Consider the following 14202-nt stretch of genomic DNA (forward strand, 5'->3'; position numbering starts at 1 on the left):
ATGCACAAATATATTTGGACAAGGTCTCATGAAAGACAATATGCTGGAGCAAGTGAATTTTCAGTTAAATTTAAAATTCCCATTTCCGGATGTATGTTGCTATTCTTATTTTCATTTTTACTTTTCTAGCTATTTTGAACAAAATGATCATCTTGGCAGAGTCACTTTCCCCAACACTTAGGGATTCCCACTTTTTATTTGCACTGGGGTCCTTTTATGGTATATACCGTAATGCACTCAGATAGTAGGTAGACTTTCAGAATGCCAGGAATGTCATCTTTGATCAGATGATTCCAAAAGCTACTGAATATGTATCTCATTAACAAGCAGGGAACACCTTGGTAACAAAAGTCCAGGAAAACGTTCTTAGAGCTATGTGTTAATTTTGTGTGTATGTTTTTAGACAGAAAAGAACCACTTGCATTCTAGATTGCATCTAATTTTAAAACAATGGATAGAAAACTCACTTTTTGCACAAAACTTGACCTGCTTATATAAAACATGAAGGGTTAGAAGGGTTTTATAAATATTTTCCTTCTTATAGATTCCACACACATTGCCAGAACATTTTGCATGTTTTTGTTTTATCTATTTTCTTTTATTTTGTATTGACAAATAATGATGCATTTTTATAGGATGTAGTGTGATGTTTTAGTACATTATGTATTGTCAACTCAGAATACTTAGATTATCATTCATCTCAAACATTTATCATTTCTGTTTAATGGAAACATAAAAAAATCCTCTTCTAGCGATTTTGAATTACATGATACAATATTGTTGACTATAATCACAGTTAGAACACCTGAACATATTCCTCCTGTCTGACTGATTTTGTACTCTTTAGCCAATTTCTTCTCACAGACTTGGCTGTCTTTGCTTTAGCTTTTTGTGCTAGCATACAAAGTAAAAAAGAGGGTTAGCCATATTCATTTAACAAATTAGAGATAGAGGCTAAAAACACAACTATAAGATTTTTAAGTATCAGCGCCCTAATATGGGCTTTTCCTTTCTTTCCTTTCTCTTATGATTTTAGCGATTCATTCATTCATTCAACAAGTGTTTTTGAGCATCTACCATGTGCTTAATACTTTTCTAGGCATCAGTGAACATACTCAACAAAACAGCTTCCATTTTGGAGCTTGTCTTGTCTAGGGGAAAGTAAATAGACAAATTTAAAAATGAAGAAATTCAAAACTCACTCTGAGAAGGGGCAAGGCTGGTAAGGAAAAGCTTGCTTGTAGAAGAGACTCCTAAACTAAATCCTAGCAACTAAGGCTTGACCAGGAAGAAAAATAGGTAAAATATAAGTATTAGTCAGCTTTTCACCACTGTGACCAAAATAACTGACAAGAACAATTGAGAGGAGGAAATATTTATTTCGGCTCATGGTTTCAGAGGTCTCAGTATATGGTCAGTTGGCTCAGTTGTTCTGGGCCTGAAGTGAAGCAGGAGGGCATGGCAGAGGGCAGGTAGTCAGTTCATGAAAGTGGTGAAACAAGAGGGAGGACAGGGCCAGGGAAAAGACAAATCCTTCAGGGCATGCTCTCAATGACCTACTTCCTTCCCATCTTCCAGTAGTCCATCCAGTTGATGAAGTCCAAGTCCTCATGATCTAATTACTGCCTAAAAAGCCCACCCCTGAACCTTGCTGCATTGCGGACCATGCTTTCAACACACAAGCTTTTGGAGCACATTCCATATCCAAACCATAACAGAGAAGAAGGAAATCACTTTAGCATGAGAAGGTGATGGAGTCATGCTGATGAAACACAGAATGTGTGTAGCACATTTGTGGTGCCGTAAGCTGTATGGTTTGCTTTTACCTGTTGGGTGAGACGGGGTGAGCTGCTCAGGTACCATATTAAGGAACTGGGTCTTGGTACAGCCATGATTGGGGAAGGATACAAGAAAAAACAAAGGACAGTTCAACTCCTGTCTGTGCCCTTGAAAAGTACTGATAGGTGTTGGAGTTATAAACAAGATACCACAGGACAATGGTGAAAGGTGCTACACTGCCTTTTTCTTTTTTATCTACTTTCTTATTCTTCTTTAGACCTGCTCAACCTGTTCTACCACAGGACTCCTTGCCTCCTCATTCAGTGCAGGTGGATATTCCCTGGTCATTCCCTGTCCTTTAGCACAGATCAAGAATCAGCACAGAAGATAAGAAAATCACTTACTAATTCCCTGGCGATATTAAAAAAAAAAAAAAAAAAAAAAAAACAGATTTAGTTAGGAAGCAGTTTATCATACAGTACCAGCTTTACCTATGCTTCATAGTACAGAAAACTGTGAGAACCAAAAGACCTGACTTCTTGGTACCATATTGAGCCATCAAACAATTTCCTTTGCAAGGAAGCTTTGAACCAAATTTCTTAAGTACTGATTCATGTTTTCTAAGAATCTTTCCCCCTGGAGTCCATGGACCCTGAAATGTAAGCCCCATCATTCCATATGCAAAATTTTGTGAGAATGTGTATACCTCTTAAGAAAAACTGCTCTAAAGCTTTTGCATTATAAATTTTTCAAAGTAACCATATAGCTTTATATATGATATATTAAAAAAGAGAGAGTGTATGTGGTGTGGGTGTAGGGACGGGGAGATATATAGACAAATCCCTGTGTTCCTTCTGTTGCTTCAGGAGCATGTACTATTACTTTGTTGTAATTTTGGTGTTGGGGATTGAACCCAGGGCCCCAGGCATGCTAAGCACATGCTTTACTTCTATGCTACACCCTTGTGCCTACCAAGGTTTTAAATTCCATTGCCTTCCCCAAACCATTTCCCTTTGTTCCTCTCACAGCTTCCTTTTACTCATTATTTTGAAACACTGAAACCCATTTTCTTTATCCAACGCGTTGACTCCATTTTCTGCATATTTCCTGTGTTATTACAAAAGCATATTTTTACAGAATTGCAATCAACAATTTCATATATTTTTTTTCTTTCCAAATTATGAGTCTTCTGTACAATATCCATTGTATTCTACATTGATACAATTACTGATCTCTTTATTGCTGAACACTTAGGTTGTCTGCAATTTTTCACTGTTAAAGCACAATGGTGCAGATGCACCTTTAAGTATAGTGTGTCTTCTCTGCTACAAGACACCCATGGGTGAAGCTCACAAGAGCAGAATCCCTGGTGGAAAAGTATAAATATCTTTGTGGTCTTTGACATGGGGTTACCACAGGCTTTCCAAAAGCATTGTTCCAAATTTATGATGCAAGCAAAAGGGTCCATTGTTTAAGCAAGAAGTTGAGATTTCTATCATTTAAATTTTTCTATAAAATGTGGAATGAGACAGTCATCATTACCCTATGTACATGTATGGTTACACAAATGGTATGAATCTACATCATGTACAACCATGAAAATGAAAATATGTACCCCATTTGTGTACAATGAATCATAATGCAGTCTGTAAAAAATTTAAATAAGTACTTAAAAAATAAATTAAAAAGTTTTCTATATTTTTAAGTGGCACAAAAATTAAACATTACTGGGTACCAAACATGCTTAAATATTTGTATACATTATGTAATGTTTACTCTATCACCTTATTTTTTTTCTTTGTGGTAAAAATACGTACAATCCTTCAGGATTTTTTTGAGATTAGGTGATAAATCATGAAAGTAGCACCTGCAGAAGGATAATCCTACATTCACTCTGCAGGAAGTTCAAGCCATGGTTTTGAGTGTGTCCTTTCATTTTTAATCAACTTCTGCTCTTTAATCTTAGAGGTTTTTAGTATCAACTTCCAACATAACAAAGAACTAACCATAAAGACTGATTTTGTGTTATTATGAGAATATTATACTAATACCATTTTCAGCTAATGACATCTGTCAATGTCATTTAAACTTATAAAGGACTAATTTATTTAAAATGGCAACTGCAAGCAAAATAATTATGTTTTATTGAAAATTCAGAAGCATTACAGTACTAAGACAGACTTTCTCATATTATTTTACAAAGAAAAATAAAACAATTGACTCGAGCACAACATTTAGTTCTCAAACTAACAAAATCCTTTTGAAAACAATAAAAATCCACAGCTTGATTTGTTTAAGTCAAAAGCACATATTTTCCTATTTGTTATCTAGAAAATTCAAATGCAGTATTTTTTTAGAGTGATCCTTCCAATACATCATCTTTCTGGATCCAATTTAAATGGTAAATTATATTTGTATCTAGTTCACATGAACTACTGTTGTGTGAGTATATACATGTGGTTACACACATGCCAGCAGGAATAATTAGCCTATTTTAACATAAATTTGAAGAATCAGAGCCATCAGTCATCAGTCACTTTTGAGGGACAACAAATACCATGTCTAGTCCTTTCTTAAGCCTATCTTCTCATCTCCTAGGTCAAAATCAACTAGTTTCAGAAGGATATGTGACCTAGTAAGTGCTAGTGGTTTATATTTGACTAACCATAATTCTATAAAGCATTAACTAAGTCTGTCATTTAATGTTAGAAGTATCTTATATCTTTTAGATCACTTTCTCAAATTATAATATAAAGGGGGAGCCAAAAAGAACAAAATAAACCCATTTTTAAAAAAACATCATTTTATATTATCAGTGTATATTTTTAGCAAATTATTTTATTCCTCAACAGATAAAATATTCACTGAAATACTAGTATTATTTAAATAATTTAATTTACTATTTACATTAGCTCTATTCTGTATCTCCTCCCTTTTAAATGAAAAATGAAAGATAAAGAAATGGAATTTGGATACATACTATCAGCCAAATGCATTATTCAGCTGCTGCACTGACATCTGTGGTCAAAGATATGACAAGTAAGCTATAGCAAGATTTGTGTTTTTCCACCACTAGAGATGACACTAATATAGAAAGTTAATATTTTACAGTACTTTGAAGTTAAAGAGTTTCTATGTAAATGTGAAGCAAATATTGAGGAAAATCAAATCCTGTTAGAAAATTTGTAACATATGCAGTGTCTAATCTTCTTGTAAAACTTTAAGTGCACTGTCTAAGCAAGAGACAGAGATCATTTTAATAAAGGAAGAACTGAGGACAGAATTAAAACGTAATGTGGCATTTGCTAATACAGTACTTATTTCATTTGGTAACACCATCTAAACTAATCTTTACCCAACAACTCGTATTTAATTGTGAAAAAATCTGGCCATGAGGGAAAAAGGTCCCGATTTAAAACAAAATGTCTGGGAAGCAGTGTTTTAACAATTGACTCCGATCTTGATGAAACTCTGGGTGTAAGGGAGCAGAGATAACTGGGTAAGATCAGAACTCAACAGAGGTAAATAAAGCTTTTCTCCCCTCCCCCACCCATGCAATAGAGATGAGACTCCGTCAACTAAAACTTTCAGAGAAAAGTTTTCTGTGTAGTAGACAGATGCTGTCGTGTCTGCCATATTGTGAAGGACCAAAAAACAGCAGACACAAAATTCAACAGGTACAATCACTCTCATTTCTCCAGGCTCCCAAAGTAAAAACAACAGTTGATACAATCAAAATATATTCTCCAAAAATCTTTAGAAAATGTTATGACTTATTTAAATTAAATTTCAGAGAAAATATTACCAATGATAAATGCACATTTCACTGCAGAATCACTGCCACTGCATTAATGCATATTCATGAGCATTCTATCCATCCTGATCTTCCACTAAAGACAGCTTAGTAATAAATGACTTTTAAGTAATACCAGCACAATACTTTTTTTAAAAAAACTTCACATCATGGTTGTACCCCACTTTTTAAAAAAAATCTGTAATGATTATGGGATAGTACATGGTATATTATCAAATATCCTTAAATAACAATGCACTGAAACATTGCATGTAAATAATATATCTTGTTAAGAATTAAAACTACTCTCTCCCTTTTTAGCCCTTCTTCCTTTCTGAATTTCAACTTTTTCTTGTAGCGTGCTGATAATTTAGTGACTTTCAAACTAGATGTTGAGTCAGCACTATCACTGCATGTGAAAGCCTGGTTGATAATATGCTCAAGATGTGTTAATGCTAAATGTAAAAGTTATTTTTATTATAAACTGTTAAAAATTTCATTACTTTTGATTAATTCCACAAGGAAATAAGTAGGTAAAAGTATAAAAATAAAACTGCAGACTAGAAATATTACATGAAGACAAGTGACAAAAAACTAATGCTACTTTCCATTAAATAATGGTTTTTGAATCATTTTACACCAACTTATAAAGTTTTTAAACATCTAATTTATTCTTAGATTCATGATTATATAACATTAGTTTCAATGACGGTTACTTTTGCTATAGCTTCTTCCATATTCTCTTAGCATGAATAAAGACTCAATGTAACATTTAATATAAAAGTATTATAAAAACTATTATTGGCAATGTTTCTTAAAAGTTTTGATTCTTATGAATCTGTAGCAAAATAAAGCTTCGGATATATCTTTAGGATCATATTTGATGATGTGAATGATATAAGCAAAAAATACCTAAGTAAACATTTACATACAAAAATAGAGAATATAGTTTCTACAGTGAGTTTAATGGCATCTTGCAGCATTACCCATTAGACTACCACCAGGCCAATTAAAATGTTCATGTTTTAAAGTTTGAATTTTTTTAAGTCAGAAGAAATTATTTTCCTTATGTTTTAAACTTAATAATTTTCATCTTCCCTATCAAATGAGATTCTTTATTTTGGTTATTAAGTGTGCTTGAAGAATATGGAAGGATAGAAGGTATTCCTCTGGAAGATACCTGGAGTATCTCAATATTCAGCTATTGTTTGAATTTTTCCTATGCATGCATTGTATTTTTTTTTGTTTTTTATTCTGCCCACTCAGATTAAAGACTGTAAGAAGGAAAGTCACGGGCTGAAAGAGTTCACAAGTCCTATATTCTGTCAAATATCTATTTCTGCCATTAAGGAAGATGGTGCCAATGAAACTGCAGGAAGAGAAGGAAGATAAGGAGAGTTCAAGCCACAAAAATTGCAGTATGGCACATTCTAGCCCACCACATCATAGGAGCAATGGTCTCAATTCTGTATAAAAAAAACTGCTTCTTACCCTTGCTGAGGTGGATGAAGCCACAGTGCAAGGTTCTTAGTTTCCGGTTTTCTGCTCAGGTGACCTATACTATTCAAAGATTATACACCCACTTTCAAAGTATGAAAATATAATTAAATAGACTCAACAATAAAATTAAGCTGAACATAATTTATTCTTCTTGGATGTGACATGAAAAACAAAAACCCTGGTCTGGTAGTCAAGAGATCAGGTTCTCTTGTTCTCAAGCCTGAGTGGCCTTGACCAAGTTGCTTAACCTTTCTGGGACTTCATTTACTATGATGAAAAATAAAGGAACTGTACTGGATAACCTTTAAAGTCCCTTCCAAACTTGACTGAAACACTAAATCAGAATCTTGCTAAGTGCCTCCTAACTGGTATGAAAATCACTTGCCACACAGTATGGTGTTAAAAATAATTCTGTTTGGGGGACTTTCTGATGCTTATATCTGATGCTTATATTAAGTGTGAGTTTTCCACTGGAGGGCTGATTATAAGTACTGGCTAAACACCTAATAAGACAACCCAGATTTTCTTACATTATACATAAAGCCTTACTCTGACATTCACTGGGATGGTATGGAGAGGACGTTTGTTATGTATGTCCTGATTTAATTCTCAAACTCTTGAAGTCCTATATCTCCTCAACTTGGTGGCTAAAAAGGTAGCATGGGGTAAGAGACAGAGATCTTTATTAAAATGTTTCTTACTGAAATGACAAATGATAGAAATATTTTTATTTTTTTATATTTTAATTTTTCCAATTTTCCAAAGTATTTTAAACATTATTAATATTATTTAAAACATGTCATAGTTCACCACTACTGTAAAGTATTATAGTTTTCTGCCAAAATATTAACACTGTGCCAAAAATGGGGGGTATTGGGCTATTTTTAAGTATATGGTAACGTGTATTTTACTTTTTTATTTTAATTACTTTCAAAACTGAGACAAAAGTAGAAGACTCATAACTCTTTTTCTACTATTTCAAACCAGATGCTAAGCATGTTGAATTCAAATTCAGAGAGGGACTTTGTGGTGTACCAGCTACAACACTGGGAGTAGGATAAATAATTTCTTCAACAGTTACATATGTACCTAATAAGAAGCCAACAACTCCAGTGAATGCTATAGAAATATTTTTCAGGATCATCCATATATTGTAATGTTCCTTAGAAAATGTAAGAATTTCAACCAAAGGTGGGAGAATCAGGGCCAATGTACTGCTGCTCACGGCTCCAACAAAGGAAATTACGATGTCTAAACGAGGAATAAGAATTGCTCCAGCACCTGGAAAATAAAAAGACATATTGATCTAGTTTAAACGTCTAGTACTTACATGAATACTAAATGTAGACCTTTTCAATACAGTAAAAGTAACTAATGAAAGTCAGACTACAGAACTATTGCTTTGGAAAAATATGTCATAGTTTGTTCTAAGCAGGAAAAAAAAGAGAAAAGAAGTCAAACCAGTGAGTAATACTGACTGGACTTTGACTTGTCAACAGTTTTGTATATAAACAACATTTAATTTTTTGCTCTGAAGAAGTCTGGACAGTTTGTTTCCAAAGCATTTGAATTATTCTACCTGTCATACAGATCATTCTACAATGCACAAAACAGGGAGTGGTATGAAATAAATAAATGGGAGAGAAGAGACACCTAGTCCTTACAGTAGAATTCCAATTAATCAAAATGGAAGGAATGATGGAAGTAGAAAATCATTTTAATCAAATACCTCTGTAATCACTGAACAGGAAGAATCACTGAAAGATGTTAGAACTGAAGACCAGAATATTTACAGAGTCTGACAATATCTTTCTACAAGATACTAAATATAAAAGGAAAAATAGTGTCTTTGCAATGGAGAAATAGGTCAGAGACCACGTTAGCTAAGTGAACAAAGTTGACATCACCAGTAAGACATACTGAAACCATGATGTGATGTACTGAGAAGGGTGAGCATCACTCCTGTGGAATTTCTTGTTTAAAATGCTTAGCTTTAAACATAAGCAAGCATTAGGAAAATCTAAACTGGAGGAAATGCTACAAAATTACTGGCACTTCAGAAATGTTAAGGTCAAAGACAAAGAGACAAAATCAAAAATAGAAAGACAAAGACACAAACTATCAGAAGAGATTAATAAATATAATAACTAAATTAAAGTTGGACTTTGGATTGATTCCTGGACCAAAAGAGGATATTAATGGGAAAACTAGAATAAAATCTATAGATTAGTTAGTAGCATTGTACCATGTTAATTTCCTGGATTTTAATAATTGTATTGTGGCTACATAAGCCACGATCCATGAGAGGAAGCTAAGTAAAGGATTTATAGGAATTCTACCTTCTTTAAAAACTTTTCTGTTACTTCAAACTAAAATGACTTTTTAAATAAACTGAGTCTGGCTCAGTTTTTAATTGTATATATTTATAGGGTATAGTATGGTAATTCAATACATGTACACAATGCATAATGATCAAATCAGGATAATTTAGCTAGGCAGGATAGCATAAGCCTATAATTACAGTAACTTGGGAGGCTGAGGCTGGAAAATTAAAAGTTTGAGGTCAACGTGGGCAATTTAGCAAGACCCTATCTCAAAATCAAAAACTAAGAAAAGGCTAGGGATGTGACTTTGTGGAAAAGCACCCCTGGGTTCAATCCCCAGTATTGCAAAAAAGAAAAAAATTCAGAATAATTAGCTTTTCCATCTTCTAATCATATCTTTGAGTAGACAGCGTTTCAGTTTTTTTCTTTCATAAAATATATGAGGTTGTTGCAAATTAGTCACCCTACTGTACTGTAAAACAGCAGAACTTATTTCTCCCAATTGTATGCTCACTATTGTAAGAAGAATTTTCTTCTTCCAAGCCATATACAAGTTTTCAATTTGTAGCCTGGTGCTTTCTTGATCTTATCAAAAGGTGTCAACAGAAAGATTTATAGACATCAAAAGTCATAGTCCTTCTTCAGATTGTATTTAAATTGTGATTTGTTGAGTGAGAGTTTGGACTTCCTAACAGAAATAATAGTTGAATTTGCTCCATGCATGCTATGGCAACACCACCACCACTTCTGAAGCCAGAATTAAAGACAGGCAGTTAGTGTAGCATAGGTGATCTTGTCGGATCGAGAAAATGGAGGCCAATTTGAGCCCAAGAAGTTGGAAACTGCCCCTGGGAAATTGAAATATTCTGTCTCCAGAGCCCTTTGATACTCTCCCAAAAAGGTTGTTAATGAAGCAACTTTTGAGCACAGAGCTACTGATCAATGCCCACTGGGCTGCTGCTCCCTTCCTGCCAAGCACTCCTCCTTGGCCCTTCTAGCCCACCTGCTCACCAAGGGGCCATTCCACCGACATCTTCCAGTCACTATGCAAGATGGGGGGAAATGAACAGGATAAGGGAGAAGAATGCAGGAGAACAAAGGAAACTTTAGTCTATAAAAGGGGCAGGGCACTATCACTTCTTGGAATACCAGAATACCAGCCATGACCCCCTTCTCCCTCCTGGGAGAAGTCTGTGTAACTACCTCTAAATAAAACCTAATTTATATTCTTGCCTCAGTGTACTTCTCTAATGTTCAAACTTCAACTTTGAGGAAGCAGAACTCAACACCGATAACTAGTGGTATCACTGTCACCAGTAACAATCATATCACCACGGTTCTTTCTTTGGGGACTCCAATTATGCCAGTGTTGACTCTCCTTTACTTGTCTTCTAATAGCCATCATTTTTTAATTCTTTGTTATCTATTTCTAAGTTCATTTCCTTTTGCTTTTCTTGTTTCTAGCTTCTTTGTCTTTATTAAACTTCCTTTGATATATCTTTATCTTACATATGGTTCAAGTAAAATACTGCTGTTAGAAACCATGTGGAAAAATATATAATGTTAGGATTTATAAACTAAATTTTTACCAAACACTTTAAAATCAAGTAGTAGTATAATTTCAATGAGTTAAAACCGTATTTAAAATCTTACAGAACCAATATATATTTGCTACTGAAAATGGCTTGAAATAATGTTATTTGGTAATGTTATTAGTAGACAAAGTAGTATATATATCCTTTAGACAAATCTAAAATGCAAAAACTCAAATGGGCAAAAACAATAAATCTATGGAATGTTTAAGATATGGAGAGTGTAGTCATTACAAATATTCACTATGGGATTATTATAAATACACTGACCTGTGTCATCTAGAGACAGCTATCATGAATAGATCTATTAAGCTCTAAATAAATGTATTCTGCTCATGTACAGAAATGGATAAAGATATTAAAACTTCTGGCCCCTATTAATATGGCACTGAAGCTCCTCTAATTGATTTTCAGGACTGATTTTAAAAGGGGATAGGAGAACTATGTTATATCTATTGACAAAAGGGATTTTACTGAAATTATGAATTTTTCTTTTTATTCAGACCAGTTATCAAAATGTCAATAAAAAATGTATAAAACTACATTTAATATTTTAAAATAAAATTTTCCTACTGGATGTTTCATGAGCCACCAGAGTATGGGCTTATCAAATTTGTCAATATGATTTCCCTTATAAATTGATATAATTCATTTTAATCATTACTTTAAAAATTAAGTTTTATGTATTCTTTCCAGTTTTATTTTTCTCTTTTCAAACAAAATATAATACAACCAATTCTTTAACTTTAGGCACAAGCTCCATCCCACACTGCTCAATGTGATTTATGGAGTTTACCAGAAGTTCTAGGTCTACATTCTCTAACTCTAAATGGGACAAAATGGTTATTAACAACCCACATAGAACTCCCAGAATTTGTTCCCTGGACTATCAGTAGTATGACCCCTGCTACCATTTTATAATCCCAGGCTTATTCAGTGTTGCAGTCATCCTTATGCTTATTGTTATAATAATTTATTTGTGATAATATAATTTTAAGAAACATCAACAATAAAAAAATTTAAATATAAATATGTAGTGATACTTACAAGTAATACTAACCAAGAAGGATCTTATCCCAAATTCACAAATTTGCTTCCATTTAGCAGGAAATTTGGATGTGACTCCAGGGATAATGATTTCTGCTGGAACATAGAACTGAATTGAATATGTCACAAAGATGCCAAAGGAATACAGAATTTTCACTGACTGATATAACCTGTTGGGAAAAATTGAAAATTTAGTCTTTCTTAATATGAATCTCGCTTACCTCCTTTTTATTTTGATAAGATAAACACGAAATTCAGAAAAAAAAACTTGGACTAGAATCCACAAACTAAAAACATTGTGAAAAAGCTAACCGATCTCCACTAACTAGATTTCTAAATGATATTTGAAATATTCACTTTAACAATCCTGGAAGGTCTGGACGTGGCATGCAAAAGGTTGGCGACATTGTTCAGAAGACTGCATTGTGGGCTACACCAAAGTTCTCAGGTTACAGTCAGTCCCATCAAGAGCTGGTTGCTGAGTGTGGTAGCAAATGCCTGTAATCCCAGTGGCTCAGGAGGCTGAGGCAGGATGATCAAGAGCCAGCCTCAGCAAAAAGTGAGGCACTAAGCAACTTCGTGAGACCCTGTCTCTAAATAAAATACAAAATAGGGCTGGGGATGTAACTCAGTGGTCGAATGCCCCTGAGATCAATCCCCAGGACCCCCTAAAAAAATAACTTGATGTTTTTCAACTTTCTTTTTAAAAGTTAAGAATACTTTTGTGTGCCTAAAATCTTGAATCATAACTAAGCAATCTATATTTAGAAGAAAACTTCATAGTGAACTCTATAATAGTTGTTGCTTAAAAATCTTGCTATGGTGTTATTTATTGCAGAAATAACAGAAGTCTAAAATGAAGTGTCTAAATAGTTTCAACTTCCAAAGTTTTCTAGTTATACACATGACCTGTGTTAAAATGATGGTAATAAGGGAAACAGAGTTGTCAGGATATTGTTTTGTCTAAGTAAATTTATCTCTTTGAAACTCAGTATTTCAAAATAGTATAGAAATTTTACAATTCATAAATATTCTTAGGCTTCTTTTCTAAATTATTTTTAAATAGATACATAATAATTGTACATATTTATAAGGTAAACCACTGTAGTATGATATTTCAATACATATATAAAATGTGTGATCTCTACGTTGCAGATAACCTCCTATCAAACTCAGCATGCACAGATTGATAAAAAAATTTTAGTAAATTTTCTTTGTCTGGCAAAAGATTTTATTTATTTATTTGGTACCAGGGATTGAACCTAGAGATGCTCAATCACGGAGCTACATCCTGGCCCCTTCTGTATTTTATTTTGAGATAGGGTGTCTCTAAGTTGTTTTTGAACTTGCTTTTGAACTCCTGTCTCAGTCTCCTGAGCCGCTGGGTGTACAGATGTGCACCATGGTGCCCAATGAAGATTTTTTTGAATATTAAAATTGACAATGAACAGAAAAATGTACAATCACAGGTCTCAGAAGAACATTACGGAACATACTCCCTTAGGCTATAGAAAATAAAATTAATGTGTTCTATTTTTAATATACCAGTATTTCCCCCACAGTCAAAAGAAACACCCAACTACTCTTGTTTTTAAAAAAACTAACTAGGAAGGAGGTGGGGGACTGAATGTGCTGTGGTGTTAGGGGCAGTGATTAACAAGCACATTCTCTTTTAGCAGCAACATGATCTATAAACATAGTCTTTTCACTTAAGGGTTCTACTTTCCCTCCTAAGAGTTCTAAGCACAGGGAAGAGTATTTTCTTTCTCAGGAACAAATCATTTTAAAAGGATATAGCATATTCTACTTTTGGTAACATGTTTAATTAGGCTTTAAGTTTATTTCTGATGTCTTAAGATTTAAGTAGTAAGGATTACAAACAGTTCTCTAAACTGTGGCCAAACAAGAAGGAATTCATTAAATATTCTGCTATAACATATTCACCACAGAAGTAAGAGGAAATAAGGCTGAGTAGAACTAGATTTGAAAATACTACAAGTTGCACAGTTAGGAAAGATGAAAGTCCTTAGGGCCAGCAATAATAAACCTTAATTTAAAAATTAGCTAAGGAAGTATTTCTCAGCTTAAGGCTTAAATACAAATCGTCAAGTTATTGAAAATATGCAAAATAACCAAGACAGCTGCTTCATATACTCTGCTATGCAAT

General features: G+C 33.7%; 1 protein-coding gene across 3 annotated transcripts in view; it reads right to left on the minus strand.

The window, feature by feature from the left end:
• Positions 1–3900: 3900 nt before the first annotated feature.
• Positions 3901–14202, minus strand: part of SLC36A4 (solute carrier family 36 member 4) — a 50637-nt gene continuing 40335 nt past the window's right edge. For all 3 annotated transcript variants that reach the window (XM_079102800.1, XM_079102799.1, XM_079102801.1), the window contains 2 exons: positions 12036–12205; positions 3901–8353 (listed from right to left, as the gene is read on the minus strand). In XM_079102800.1, the coding sequence (XP_078958926.1) occupies positions 8046–8353; positions 12036–12205 (478 nt within the window). In that variant the 3' untranslated portion in view covers positions 3901–8045. The remainder of the gene's footprint in view (positions 8354–12035; positions 12206–14202) is intronic.

Source organism: Sciurus vulgaris (genome assembly GCF_902686455.1).
Source record: "Sciurus vulgaris genome assembly, chromosome: 11".
NCBI lineage: Eukaryota > Metazoa > Chordata > Mammalia > Rodentia > Sciuridae > Sciurus > Sciurus vulgaris.